Source organism: Hyperolius riggenbachi, chromosome 11, assembly GCF_040937935.1.
Source record: "Hyperolius riggenbachi isolate aHypRig1 chromosome 11, aHypRig1.pri, whole genome shotgun sequence".
Classification (NCBI taxonomy): Eukaryota; Metazoa; Chordata; class Amphibia; order Anura; family Hyperoliidae; genus Hyperolius; species Hyperolius riggenbachi.
This window is the reverse complement of record NC_090656.1, coordinates 116,375,502-116,390,890: the sequence shown is the minus strand read 5'-3', so window position 1 is coordinate 116,390,890 and position 15,389 is coordinate 116,375,502. Positions and strand designations below refer to the sequence as shown.

Genomic DNA, 15,389 nt, shown 5'->3' with positions numbered 1-15,389 from the left:
ATTCTGAGATTAGCCCTCCTGCTGCAGTTTCTAAGTCCTCCAGGCTTGAATTCTAGAGCTTCGATTTTGAGGGACTGCTCACTCATAGTAACTTTGTCTTCGTTAAGGATGGTGATGATTTTGTCCGATTGTTTTTCTAGGACATCTACCCGAGACCCCAAATCATGGAGCTGTTTAGTGAATTCGGTGACCGCTTCATGCAGCTCAGCTCCAAAGATCTTTTGAATTTGTTTAAACAGGACCTCTATGAAGGGATGGGCCATCTGTATTAAAAAGGCACCTCCATAGACTTCAACGTTATTTCTTAAAATCTTGGCTACAAGGTAGTGAAAAAGGAGCCTTAGTTTTCATTCCGGCTACAAGGACACCCTTTTATAGCCGAGATGTTTAATTTGGCTGCAAGGTTTGGCTACAAGGTTTTTGATTCGGCTACAAAAGGGCTCCCTTTTATAGCCAAGATTTTTGATTCGGCTACAAGGTTTGGCTACAAGGTTTTTGATTTGGCTACAAAGGGCGCCATTTTATAGCCGAGATTTTTGATTCGGCTACAAAGTTTGGCTACAAGGTTTTTGATTCGGTTACAAAAGAGGGCCCTTTTGTAGCAAATATTTTTGATTCAGGGTTAGGCACGGCCAGGAGGGGTTGGGATTGTGCATCACAAGCGGGAGGTCTTAGGGATAGGCACCATCGGGGGGGGGGGGGTTAGGGTTAGGCACCACCAGGGGAGGGTTCTGTATCAGAGTAGGGAGAAGTTAGGTCATAGTAATCACCAGGGGGAGCCTTAGGGTTAGGCATAACCGAGAGGGTTAGGCATAACCGAGAGGGTTAGGGTTAGGTACTAGTATTGGGCGAAGAGTGTTCACCACTGTTCGGGTTCTGCAGAACATCACCCTGTTCGGGTGCTGTTCGAGTTCGACCGAACACCTGATGGTGTTTGGTCTTTTAGTTCGGGTTCGCCCGGACTACTCAATGCCCCCCGAACAGGGCCCCTGTTCGGCCTAACAGGGCCCTGTTCGCCCGAATACGGCCCCCCTATGGGGTCGCAGGCATAAGGGGGGAGCATGCCCCAATCGCGGGGGGGGGGGGGGGGGTCGGAAATTCCCCCCACCCCCTCCGCTAGCGCTCCCCCCTCTGCCCGCTTCCCCATAAAAAAAGTTTGCGGAAAGTCAATAGTACCTGGTGGCTGGCTGGCTGGCAGTGACTAGGAGACGCGTTGAGGCCGGGCAGCGGGCGGTTCAGCGGTAGTAACTTTGTGGTACTTCCTCCCTTTCTCTGACCTCACGTCCTCTACGTGATGACGCATACGAGGGTACGCGGCACGCCTACCCTCGTATGCGTCATCACGTAGAGGACGTGAGGTCAGAGAAAGGGCGGAAGTACCACAAGGTTACTACCGCTGAACCGCCCGCTGCCCGGCCTCAACGCGTCTCCTAGTCGGACTCCTCCTCACTCATCTCACCACTGCCAGCTAGCCAGCCAGCCACCAGGTACTATTAACTTTCCGCAAACTTTTTTTATGGGGAAGCGGGCAGAGGGGGGAGCTCTAGCGGAGGGGGTGGGGGGAATTTCTGACCCCCCCCCCCCCCCGCGGTCGGGGAATGCTCCCCCCTTATGCCTGCGACCCCATAGGGCCCCCAAAAGCGGCATGTTCGGGGGTCCCATTGACTTCCATTGAGTTCGGGGTTCGGGCCGAACATGCCGAACATCTGGCCCATATTCGGCAGAACGGACCCGAACCCGAACATCCAGGTGCTCGCCCAACACTATTAGGCACCACCAGGGAGAGTCTTAGGTTTAGGCACCACCAGGCGAGGGTTCTGTGTGAGAGTAGGGAGAGAGAAGTTTGGTCATAGTAATAACTTGTTTTGACTATATCACTTTTCTAGGCTATCCAGCTCCCTTTTATAACCCAACAAATTTTGCCTATAACAGCATCCTTTTATAAACTAAAACTAGCTTTTCAGCTACACCAGGCACCCTTTGTAGCCAAATTTGGCATTTCGGCTACACCAGGCACCTTTTGTAGCCATATCTGGCTTTTTCGTCCCATTTTTCCAGGAGCCCTTTTCAAATGTACGTGGTTGTGATACCTGTTACTGCAATTTGTTAATACTAATGAAATAATTTGAAGCTTTATGGTGGATGTGCGCTACCTCCTTTGCTCTTTTCTCATATACACTGCTGGTTGGACTATGTGGTAGCAACATTCCTAAAGTGAGGACTGGCTGACTGGTGTGCCCCTTCTCTCCTAATTGGACTCACACAAGCCAGTATATGAAACGTGATGCAGTTACCCAGCAGCAAAAATGCACATCATGTCATGTCTCCGCATGGCCAGGGTCGCACTGAGAATTGACTCAGTGAGGTGGCTGTGTCTTTGTTGCGCGTGCTGAGTGTTAGCAAGCACCGGTCTTCTCTGCATGGGAGAAGCCAACAGGGAATGAGCTCACTGCCTTCAACCTTCCATGTAAAAGAGGCCTAAGTACTTTTTATGATTCTCACCCTTAGAAGAAAATCCTGTTCCCAACAATATCTTTAGGTATGGCTCCTAATTTTTATTTTTATTTTTTTCTCATGTGAGTCTTTTTTTGTCACATTTTATCTAGGCCTTTAGTACTTGAGTATGATGGTCTTGTGAGACATTGATAGTATGTCAGTATTGGGTCTCCTGTGGTAGTTGGGAGGAGCAACATCTCTCAGTTACCATGCAGAGAGACTCCTCTTTCTTTTGTCATCTTTCATATTCGTGTTTCATAAACATGATCTTCTGCTTAATGCACATCCATGTGCCCCGAACAAATTATTCTGACAAAATTCATATCCACGTGTCCCAAACATATTCTTCTCCTCTCACCAGTATGCACACCTATATATCTCCAATACATTATTTTTTCCCCAAACATTCTCACTAAAATACCCCCATCACTTTCACATAAACATATTCATTTCAAAATGAGAGTTTTAGTAAAGGGATTTAAAACCCAAGATCTAGTTTTCTGTACTATTTTTGTTTAACTTACCTTATATTCATTAAAATTAGATGACATGCACTCTATAAAAAAGAAAACAATATATAAATAAATACAGGATCTCTTTTCAGAAAAAAATACAACAAACACATTTTTAGGTATAAATTCTGTAATAGAAAGTCATAGACCTTAAGACTTTTTACCATTAGATTACAGTAGTTTAGGATTAGTTGCATCATCATCAAAGCCGTGTCATACATATGCAATAGTGAAAATATAATGTACAGCAATTAATGATGGATTCCCTCTGCTTGTCAGGGACCCAGGTAAGTCTGCATAATACCGTCTATGGAGCCTATTTTTCATGTTGTCATGTATTTATTGATTATATTTGTAGGGGTGTCTTAACCACTTCAACCTTCAGTGTTGTTTCACCTTATGCATCCAAGCAACTTTTACCTCCCATTCATTCACCAATAACTTTATCACTACTTTCCACAATTAAAGGGGCACTATGGCGATAAATTGTAAAATGTAAAATATGTGCTAACATAGACAAATAAGAAGTATGTTTTTTCTAGAGTAAAATGAGCCATAAATTATTTTTCTCCTTTGTTGCTGTCACTTACAGTAGGTAGTAGAAATCTGACAGAAGTGACATGGCTAGCCCATCTCTTCATAGGGGATTCTCAGCAAGGCTTTTATTGTTTATAAAGCTATTCCCTAAAAAGGATTTAAACATAAATGCTGTCCAGCTTTCCTGCTCGCTACACAGTTTTTTGGCAGTTGGACATAGAGCTTCTCAAATCCGGGATCGGGAGATACCCGGTTAGTTGTTATCCGGATATCTCCCAGTAAACCTGTGCGGGGTGGGTGGGGGTTTGTGTCAATCTTACCTGTCTGATGTCTTTTTCATCCGTCCCTCAGCGCCTCCCACGATGCGCTCCACGCGCGTCATGTAATTACAAACACTTCCTCCTTCAACACGGAAGGAGAAAGTGTTTGTAATCACGTGACCGCCGCATGGACCGCATCGTGGGAGGCGCCGAGGGACGGACCGAAGAAGACGTCAGACAGATAAGATTGACCTCCCCCCCTCGCCCACCCTGCACAGGTAACTGGGAGATATCCGGATAGAACTATCCGGATGTCTCCAGGTTCTAGATTTGAGCAGCTCTAGTTGGACAGAGCAACTGCCTTTCACTAAGTACTTTTGAAAATAAATAAATCCCTGAGAATCCCCTATGAAGAGATGAACTAGTCCAAAACCTGTCACTTTCTACCACTTACTGTAAGTGACAGCAACATAGGAGAAAAGTAATTTATGGCTCATTTTACTCTGGAAAAAATGTACTTCTTATTTGTATATGTTTACACATACTGTATTTTAAATTTTACAATTTTCGCCAAAGTGCCCCTTTAATTGATCTATATCTTGTTTTTTTTCTGGCACTAATTAGGCTTTCTTTGGGTGGTACATTTTGCTAAGAATTATTTTTTTTCTAAATGCATTTTAACGGGTATATTAACCACTTGAGGACTACAGTGGTAAACCCCCCTAGTGACCAGGCCATTTTTAGTAAAATAAGCCACTGCAGCTTTAAGGCTAAGCTGCAGGGCCGCACAACACAGCACACAAGTGATTCCCCCCCCCCTTTCTACCCACCAACAGAGCTCTCTGTTGGTGGGGTCTGATTGCTCCCCCCATGTTTATTTTTTTTATAATAAATGTTGTTTGTTGGTTTTTTTTAAAAAAAAACCCCTGTTTCTTTAAATTTCTTCCCTGCATCCCTCCCTCCCTCCCCACAGCCAGCCAATTATGGCGATCGGCTGTCATAGGCTTCTGCCTATGAGAGCCGATCACTCTCTTGTCCCCCAGGGGGACAGCCGTGTCACACGGCTGTCCCCAGTGCAGCGCTGCTGCTATTCGCAGCGCTGCCCCATGTAAATAGACGGCGATTACGCCGTCTAACAGTCTCCCGAGCGGCAATAGCCGCTCGGAGACTGAAGGCGGGGCGGAACTCCGCCCCCCAAGCTGGATATGCGCGCGCAGCCTGCGCGTGATCTCCTGCAAAACAGAGCCCCAGGACCTTACGCCAATTGGCGTTAGGCGGTCCTGGGGCTGCCGCCGCAGCCACGCCCATTGGCGTGAAGCGGTCGGCAGAAGGTTAAGAAAACGAATGGAAAAAAATTGTTATATCTCAGTTTTAGCCATTATAGCTTTAAAATAATACATACTACCATAATAACCCACATATTTTATTTGCCCATTTGTCCCAGTTATTATTCCATTTAAATTATGTCCCTATAACACTGTATGGCGTCAATATTTTATTTGGAAATAAAGGTGCATTTTTTCAATTTGCGTCTGTCAGTAATCCTGCGCTTACCACCGCTGGCAGCGCATCTGGGACTTCCGGTGCGGCTGGCCGCATTGGCAGGGATGGTGTCAGCAGCGTTCCTGCGGAGATCCGGCCGCATGATACTCAGACTGCAAATGAGGGTGGACGCATGCGCTGTCAGCGTCGCTCCTCTTATGCTCTAAGGAAACGTGTCAGCTGATCACCTGTCAGCTGACACGCATGGCTCTACCTCCAGTTCCGGATTGGCTAAGCGGCTTGGGGGCGTGTTCTCCTGCTTACCCGGGCTTCTTAAGCGCTGTTCTGACACTTGCTCTCTGTCTGCTCTAGCTAACACATCGCAGTGAAGGCTTCAGACCTTAGTCAGTCCGTGTGTGGCTTGAAACGGCAGGACCGCGGGGATTCCATACTAGCTCAGCTTATTATATATTGATTATTGTGTTTTGACTTCTGCCTGTTTCTCTGACTTCTCTTTGCCTACCGATTCTGTACCTCTGCCAATCTGATCTGTTGCTGACCTCTGCCTGATTACTCACTAAGACTTTGCCTGCCAATTCTGTACCTTTGCCCATCTGATCTGTTGCCGACATCTGCCTGATTACTCACTTAGATTTTGCCTGATGATTTTGTACCTTACCAATCTGATCTGTTACCGACCTGATTTGTTTGACCATTCTCTTGTTCTGTACTCAGTGTTAGTGCTGCCTTCTACTGACACTGTCTGTAAGACATTTCCCTTTTAGGGAACGTCTGATATTTGTCTGTCTGCTAGTGCTCCCACACACTAGCAGAACATTACATTAGAGCAGACCAATATCGAAGAGTTTTGCAAACAAGTTCAAGCTCTCAAGCTGGCAGTTGGTAACTTAAGCAATACGGTAACCAACCAACAGCAACAGTTGGACAGTTTGTCCCAGGCTGTTCGCGGACTGAAGCCGCAGCAGCAAGTTCAAATTGCTCCACCAGTTCACCTGGTATCTGAGCCTAAAATGCAATTGCCAGAGAGATTTTCCGGACATAGAAGCGATTTCCGCAATTTTAGGAATCGCTGTCAGTCTTACTTTGAAGTTAGACCTATTTCTTCCGGCAATGAGCATCAGAGGGTCACCCTGGTAAAAACTCTCTTGCAGGGTGATTCCCAAACTTGGGCCTATAATTTACCACCTAATCATGAGACTTTAAAATCTGTCAATGATTTCTTTGATGCTATGGCTATCATTTATGACGACCCAGATACAGCTGTCACTGCTGTAAGTAAAATCCGCAACCTCCGTCAGGGACATAATTCTGCGGAGGATTATGCTGCGGAATTTCGAAAGTGGGCTAGTGCCTCTAGGTGGGAGAACTTTGCCCTTATGGATCAATTTTTATTGGGATTATCTGAGAAAGTGTCTGAAGTCTTGATAGGTCATCCTGAGCCCCGCACTCTGGAGGACGCCATTGTTTTGGCCATTAAAATTGACCGCAGAATCTTTTATCACCACCAGAGCAGGTCTCTGTAATTTTTACGTCCCTCCGTGCTAACTTCCAGCCCTGTTACGCACTCTGATGAACCCATGCAGCTGGGTCACACGAAATTGTCTGATCTTGAGAGGTAGAGAAGAAGACAGGAGGGTTTGTGTCTTTATTGTGGGGAAAAAGGGCATTTTGTACAAAATTGTGTCAAGAAGTTGGGAAACTTCTCCGCCTAGGTTCTGTCAGGGGTGTACCCCTAGGCGATCTACAATCACCCCAGACTTTCGATAAACTACTGCTACCTATTAAGGTATTTTTGAAGGATTGTGAGTTCTCTTCTCAAGCCTTCATTGATTCAGGAGCAGCAGGGAATTTTATTGATGCCAGTTTAGTGGAGAAATGGGGAATTCCTTTAATACCCATGACGAAAAAACTCTACGTCACTGGTTTTGATGACTCTCCTCTACAGGATCATCAACCATTGTCTCAGACAGCCTCTCTCTCGTATCAGATTGGGTTGTTTCATGTGGAGTAAATGCAATTTTATGTTCTGAAAATGACATGTTCCATTGTTCTGGGTCTTCCCTGGTTACAAAAACATTCTCCTCAGTTTGACTGGAGCACAGGACAACTCACGTCTTGGTCTCCATTTTGTCTTAAGAACTGTTTACAAAAATTGCCGGTGCATTCTTTGAGTCTGTCTGTAGAGTGGGTTCCTGAGCAGTATGTGCAGTTTTCTGATGTGTTCTCTCCACAATCAGTGGACAAATTGCCTCCGCATCGTTCTTTCGATTGCCCCATCGATCTAGGCCTAGGTACTATGCCTCCTAGAGGTCATATCTACCCCTGTCTGGTCCTGAGAAAAAAACTATGAAGGAGTACATCAAAGAAAATTTAGAGAAGTGTTTCATCTGCCCTTCTAGTTCTCCGGCCGGAGCAGGGTTTTACTTCGTTCAGAAGAAGGATGGTGGTCTTAGACCATGCATTGATTATAGGGGTCTGAATAACATCACTGTTAAGAACAAATACCTCTTACCGCAAATCACTGGGGCACAGATATTTTATAAATTGGACCTCAGAGGGGCTTATAACCTAATCAGGATCAGACAGGGGGATGAATGGAAGACCGCTTTCAACACACAAGACGGTCACTACGAGTACCTGATGATCCTATTTGGGTTGTGTAATGCACCTGCTGTGTTTCAGGATTTTGTGAACAAGATTTTTAGGGATGTACTAGGTAGATTTGTTATCGTTTACTTGGACGATATTCTTATTTTCTCCAAAAATATTGATGTACATCGTCAACATGTTAAATTTGTTCTACAGAAGTTGAGAGAGAACTCACTTTATGCTAAGATTGAGAAGTGTGTTTTCGAGGTCAAAGAAATTCCATTTCTGGGATATATCATCTCAGATTCTGGTTTGTCTATGGACAAGAAAAAGGTTGATGAAGTGTTGGAGTGGCCTCAACCTCTCGGTCTGAAACTGTTGCAGAGGTTTATCGGTTTCGCGAATTATTATCGCAAATTCATTCGCAACTTTTCCACCATCATAGCTCCCTTGACTAACATGACCAAAAAAGGAGCTGATCCTTCTAATTGGTCTGTTGAGGCGTCTCAAGCTTTTCAGACTCTCAAGGAGGCTTTCTGTTCTGCCCCCATCCTCATGCATGCCGATGTCCTCCGACCCTTTATTGTCGAAGTTGATGCCTCAGAGATAGGGGTAGGTGCCGTCTTATCACAATATTCTGGTCAACCAGAACGCTTGCACCCTTGTGCGTTCTTCTCACAAAAGTTCAGTTCGGCAGAGAGAAATTATGACATTGGTAATAGAGAATTGCTGGCGGTTACGATGGCTTTTGAGGAGTGGAGGCATTGGTTGGAAGGGGCAGAACACATCATTACTGTGTACACAGATCACAAGAATCTGGAGTATATAGAAGGAGCTAAAAGACTGAATCCTAGGCAGGCTCGCTGGGCTTTATTCTTTTCCCGGTTTAGGTTTATCATAACATATAAACCTGGGAGCAAGAACGTAAAGGCAGATGCATTATCCAGATGTTTTGATCCTATAGAATCACTACCTGTTACTCCTTCCAATATACTCTCTGAACATATTGTCATTTCAGCAACCGAATTATCGGCCGATTTGTTGGAATCTCTGGCTCAATTTCAGGCAGAGGACCCTTCGGGGAAACCTCCTGAGCAATTGTTTGTTCCTTTGCATTTACGGCTATCTGTACTGAAACAATGTCATTGCAGTGAGGCAGCTGGTCATCCAGGTGTGACCAGAATGTTGGATTTACTCCAGCGGCACTTCTAGTGGTCTTCCATTCGTACTGATTGTAAGGAATTTGTGTCAGCCTGCAATATTTGTGCTAGAAGCAAAGCGACCATAAATGCTCGGGCTGGTACGCTACAACCGTTGCCAGTTCCCAGTTCTCCCGGGACGCACATTTTTATGGATTTTATTGTAGATCTCCCTGCTTCCCAGGGAAAAACGGTTATCTGGGTTGTTGTGGATCGGTTCAGCAAAATGGCACATTTCATACCACTGTGGAAATTACCTTCTGCCAAAGAATTGGCTGATTTATTTATTGAAAATATTTTTCGATTGCACGGCATTCTAGAAAATATTGTATCCGACAGAGGGGTGCAATTTGTGTCCCAGTTCTGGAGAAATTTTTGTGCACATCTGGGTATGTCTTTGTCCTTTTCCACTGGATTCCATCCTCAGACTAATGGCCAGACCGAAAGAACTATTCAGTCTCTAGAACAGTTTCTAAGGTGTTATGTTTCTGAGTCCCAGGAAGATTGGGTACAGTTTTTGCCGTTCGCTAAGTTTTCACATAACAATTTATTGAATGTCTCATCCAAATTTTCTCCATTCCAAGTGGTTTTTGGGAGATCTCCCAGATTTTCCTTTGTCCCCTCTTCTTCCTCATCCTTCCCAGTTCTGCAGGATTGGGTGATCAGGATGCAAGAGATTTGGGCCTCTATCAATCAGAATTTAAAGGAAGCTGTCACATCTCAGAAGCGACAAGCCGATTGTCATCACTCTCCTCACCAGCAGTTTTCTCCTGGAGACCGAGTATGGGTTTCCACGAAAAATATTGGTTTGCGCCAACCTTTGGCCAAACTCGGTCCCAAATATATTGGTCCTTACGTTATTTCTGAAAAAATTAATGAAGTAACCTATAAGGTATCTCTGCCGGCTTCCATGAAGTGGAGCAAGTCTTTTCATGTGTCTCTTCTGAAATCTGCTGCTGATGCAGATATTGATTCCACTCCCCCCCCCCCTCCCGTTATTATTGACGGTGAACCTGAATTTGAGTTAGAAAAAATTCTGGATTCTAGGAAAATAAGAAATTCCATACAGTATTTGGTACATTGGAAGGGTTACGGCCCAGAAGAGAGATCTTGGATTCCTGCTCATAGACTTCATGCAGATGAATTGATTTCTGAGTTTCATAATTCTCACCCAGATAGACCAGTTTTGGCGTGTTCGGAGTCCACGCCTCAGGAGGGGGGGGGGGTTATGTCAGTAATCCTGCGCTTACCATGTCAGTTGCTGCTGCCACCACTGGCAGCGCATCTGGGACTTCCGGTGCGGCTGGCCGCATTGGCAGGGATGGTGTCAGCAGCGTTCCTGTGGAGATCCGGCCGCATGATACTCAGACTGCAAATGAGGGTGGACGCATGCGCTGTCAGCGTCGCTCCTCTTATGCTCTAAGGAAACGTGTCAGCTGATCACCTGTCACGCATGGCTCCACCTCCGGCTCAGGATTGGCTAAGCGGCTTGGGGGCGTGTTCTCCTGCTTACCTGGGCTTCTTAAGCGCTGTTCTGACACTTGCTGTCTGTCTACTCTAGCTAACACTTCGCAGTGAAGGATTCAGACCTTAGTCAGTCCGTGTGTGGCTTGAACCAGCAGGACCCCGGGGATTCCATACTAGCTCAGCTTATTATATATTGATTATTGTGTTTTGACTTCTGCCTGTTCCTCTGACTTCTCTTTGCCTACCGATTCTGTACCTCTACCAATCTGATCTGTTGCCGACCTCTGCCTGATTACTCACTAAGACTTTGCCTGCCGATTCTGTACCTCTGCCCATCTGATCTGTTGCCGACCTCTGCCTGATTACTCACTTAGATTTTGCCTGCCGATTTTGTACCTTACCAATCTGATCTGTTACCGACCTGATTTGTTTGACCATTCTCTTGTTCTGTACTCAGTGTTAGTGTTGCCTTCTACTGACACTGTCTGTAAGACATTTCCCTTTTAGGCAACGTCTGATATTTGTCTGTCTGCTAGTGCTCCCACACACTAGCAGATCGTTACAGCGTCCATCATTATTTACAAACTTATAATTTAAAAAATTATAGTAATATACTCTCTTGACATGCATCTTAAAAAAGTTCAGACCCTTAGGTAACTATTTATCTATTGTCTTTTTATCTATTATGTTGTTTGTTTGTTTTTATTGTAATTTTTTTATTAAAAATTGTATTTGTTTTTTTTGGGAGTGGGGAGGTAAACAGGTAATTTTAAATGTAATTGATTGTGTATATTTAAAAAAAATGTATGTAGATGTAGCTTTACTATATGGCACAAGATGGCCACAGTCATTTTTAGTATGTAAAGATGTACAGAGACGCCACAAGGCGCCTCTCTACATCTTTACATATCAAGATATCCACCCACGGTGGAATGGTGGTACACCCTCTTTTCTTCTATCCACAGAGAGCGACATCTTAGCCCTGAGTGGGGACAGGCCTAATCTCCCCACCTGCCTTTACAATGGTTGCCTTAGGGGTAACCCCGGTTTGTAAGTATAATACTTACGATTCATTAATTCCTTCCTGTTCCAATACTTACTACACTATATTGGGCTCTCAGTTTTCTGCTTTACAGTCATTTTTAGGTTTTTCATCCTATAAGCGAGAGCTCTCGCTTACAGGAACTGAAGGGATGACAGGAAGCCCGCACGGAAGCGTGCCCGGCTCAGCTGCAGCAGGGCAGGCTATCTGGACAGATAAATCTGTCCAGATAGACCTAAATGGTTAAAGGAAACACAAGGTGAAGATAAACTGATGAGATAAACAATTGTATCTATCCTCCTTTACCTAAAAATTACATTTTTAGATATCCCACCATTTTATTTTATTTTTAAATATACTGCTTAAGTTTTTACTGTTTTGTTATTTCTGCTCATCGACACATGCATTAAAGTATGCCAGAACTAAAATCTATAAACAATTGACCCTGTTTATCCCTTTCCTGCCCTCAGAAGCCGAGTGTTTTATGGCTGCACTTCCTTATCAGTGAGGGTTACGCTATAGTCTGACCCTGTTCTGACCTGGACAGAAACTGTCTCTGGCATACCTGATTTTTAACTCTTTAATGGAAAAAAAGAACACAGCATAGTTGTGTGTGTGCTTGGCATAGTACATACACATGTCTATCTCATCATGTCACATGTCACCTTGTGGATCCTTTAATCATTATTTGTAGCTGTATCAAGCACTTTAGCTAACTGACTAATTGGGCCAGCTGAAAGCCCAAAAGCAGACCTGAAGCAGGAACAGATCCAGTGATAATTTAAACTTTGGGTATTCAGTGATGGCTTAGTTATTAGTCAGTATGACAGTCATACCAACATCCACAGATGCAACAGTTAAAGTCAAAAGTTAGTATAAACTTAACAGGGAATTCTTCTAAACTTACTTTATAACCGCTTCAAAAATACTACTAAACAGTAAATATCATATTACCGTATCTGGGACACCTACTTTGTGAAGGTCAAACATTTTTTCCAACAATGTTTACAGACAGATTTGGGTTGATTCACAAAGCTGTGGAAAAATTTCTGTGCATAGGCTGCACATGGCAATTTTATTGGTACTCACACATGTAGCATAGAGGTTGTAACACATATTGTGCAGCTCAAATTACCTAGGTAACATGTTGTTGCTAGTATACTGCATATTCCACTTTGCAATTTTAACAATTTGAGAAAATGCCTCAAATATGTTGATGCTGGCTGGGGACCCTTTGCTCTCTGCTGCTACAGAAGTACTTGGAACCCTGACAAAGCCATCTTTGAATTTGTGTTTTCATTGGTCCACACACTAACCAATGGGATTGTCCAGCAGAACGGAATCTTTAGGGCATATTCATAGAACTGCTGTAAAATTGTTATGCTCGGGCAACAGTGTACTAGCAATGCATTGTTACCTATGTAACGCAAGTTGCACGATTTTCGCATTGCGCGATGAGTAACTTGTGTAAGCATCAGTAAAATTGACTCCTATTAATGGGAAATTTACAAAACACAAGAAATTACTCAAAAAACCCTTATGCCCTCCAGTGCTGACAGTGGTGAGGTTGTGGGCAAGTAAGGAGGGCTACGTTGTTCCTTTTGTCTCACAACCATGCCCTCTCTGCTGATGTGCATAGGGGGATAGGCCAAACTGCTTTTTATCCGAATAACAATTTGTACACAAAAAATAGAAATTCGAGGTTCCTGAACTTGTTGTTTTTTTTTAGTACACGTGTGCAAACAAATGCAATAATTTGTGCACATGATACAGTGTTTGAGTAAAGCAAAAGTTTGTTTACACTCTTAATTATTTTTACATTTAGGATAAAACTGAATGCAGCATAATTCCTCAAATAGATAAAAGTCAATGATGGCATCAGAGAACTTTGCAGAATTAACCCCAATGTATGAAAGAAGATTCTACAGGACCAAGCTGTCTGCAGACTTAAGGCGGCCATAAATCAGCCAACTTGGTGACCAAACGACCATCCGATTCGATTATTATAATCGGAATCTTATGAAAATTGGTGCCACCAAGTGCATGCCTGATTGACAATGCGACCAATTTTGGGCTGAAATTGTTTGCATTAATCGATTGGACATGCTGCAATTTGTAGGGCTGACTTGCTCAATCGGGTGAACAGCTCAATGGGGGTAACTATACATTATCAGTCCATGGCTGCCGCTTGTCCTCTGCTGCCTCTGGGTGCCATTCTTTGTCCATACATGCACCTCACGTTGTTGTGAGAGTAACATGGGTGCATGTGTGACATCACATACGCACCCGTGTTATTCCGGTAACCACATGGAGCGCATGTATGGATGAAGTATGGCACCCAGGGGCAGCAGAGGACAAGTGGCAGCCATGGACAAGTATTGTATAGTGCATCGGGCACGGGAGGGTTGGTGTAAATTGCACACTGGGGGGGGGACAGCTTCGGGCTGACGAGGCGGCATATGCGGTATCACAGGGCCATTTCAGCATGAAATTGATCCAAAATCAGCCTGTGGTGTATGGGCAGCCGACTGCCCACCATCGCTAAATGTATGGGCACCTTAAAGAGACACTGAAGCGAAAAAAAAATTATGATTTTATGATTTGTATGTGTAGTACAGCTAAGAAATAAAACATTAAGATCAGATACATCAGTGTAATTGTTTCCAGTACAGGAAGAGTTGAGAAACTCCAGTTGTTATCTCTATGCAAACAAGCCATTAAGCTCTCCGACTAAGTTAGTCGTGGAGAGGGCTGTTATCTGACTTTTATTATCTCAACTGTAAGCGACCTGTTTACTTTTTCTCTGCTAGAGGAGAGGTCATTACTTCACAGACTGCTCTGAAAGAATCATTTTGAATGCTGAGTGTTGTGTAATCTGCACATATTATAGAATAATGCAATGTTAGAAAAAACACTATATACCTGAAAATAAAAGTATGAGAATATTTTCTTTGCTGCTAATCTTCTAGTAATTATTCATAGTACACAACCAATTCATTATATCATATTTTTTTTTTCGCTTCAGTGTCTCTTTAAGTAGTTTTCTGGCTGAAGCTGGACTGTACAGAAATCAAAGCAACTAAGTCTCCCACATTTTTGAAAACATTTTGTGAAACATCAGGAAAAAAGGACAGTTTCCAAAACAATATAATCAATTAACCTGTGTGTCAAAACAAATTAAGTTGAAAAACATGAATGAAAAAATAGGAGATAAGTTACACTTACTTCCACAGATTAATCTGAAGCAACAGTATGAGTTATCATAATACCGGAATGGTTGTTCACAAGTTGCATTTTCATGTGCACAATCAAAAATTGAGACATTGACCATTGAGCCAGCTGGACAAAGTTTATTTTGACATATTTCCCCCTGCAAATAATAGGGTAAGTTTGAACAGGCATTTGACATTTTATATTAAACACTTAAACAACAAATAGTTTGTAAGGCATTGATTGTAATCACTATAACTAATCAGAATTAAGGTGGCCACATATGATACAATAAAATGATCCTATTTTATGGCAATTCGATAAAAATGATCAGACTTTGAGAACAATCAAAAGCTTTTTTTTCATTCGAGCAAGAAGTTGGATAGGACTTCCCGTTTTTATTCGATAAAATTCTATCGGGAGTGCTGGCCACATATGATACAATAAAATGATCCTATTTTATGGCAATTCGATAAAAATGATCAGACTTTGAGAACAATCAAAAGCTTTTTTTTCATTCGAGCAAGAAGTTGGATAGGACTTCCCGTTTTTATTCGATAAAATTCTATCGGGA

At 43.4% G+C, this 15,389-nt stretch overlaps 1 protein-coding gene across 1 annotated transcript in view; it reads right to left on the bottom strand.

The window, feature by feature from the left end:
- The window catches only part of LOC137537853 (mucin-2-like), a 508,651-nt gene that overhangs the window by 211,822 nt on the left and 281,440 nt on the right, over positions 1 to 15,389 (bottom strand). The window contains exons 30-31 of the mRNA XM_068259804.1: positions 14,831 to 14,975; positions 3,021 to 3,052 (exon numbers count right to left, since the gene is read on the bottom strand). Of these exons, the coding sequence (XP_068115905.1) occupies positions 3,021 to 3,052; positions 14,831 to 14,975 (177 nt within the window). The remainder of the gene's footprint in view (positions 1 to 3,020; positions 3,053 to 14,830; positions 14,976 to 15,389) is intronic.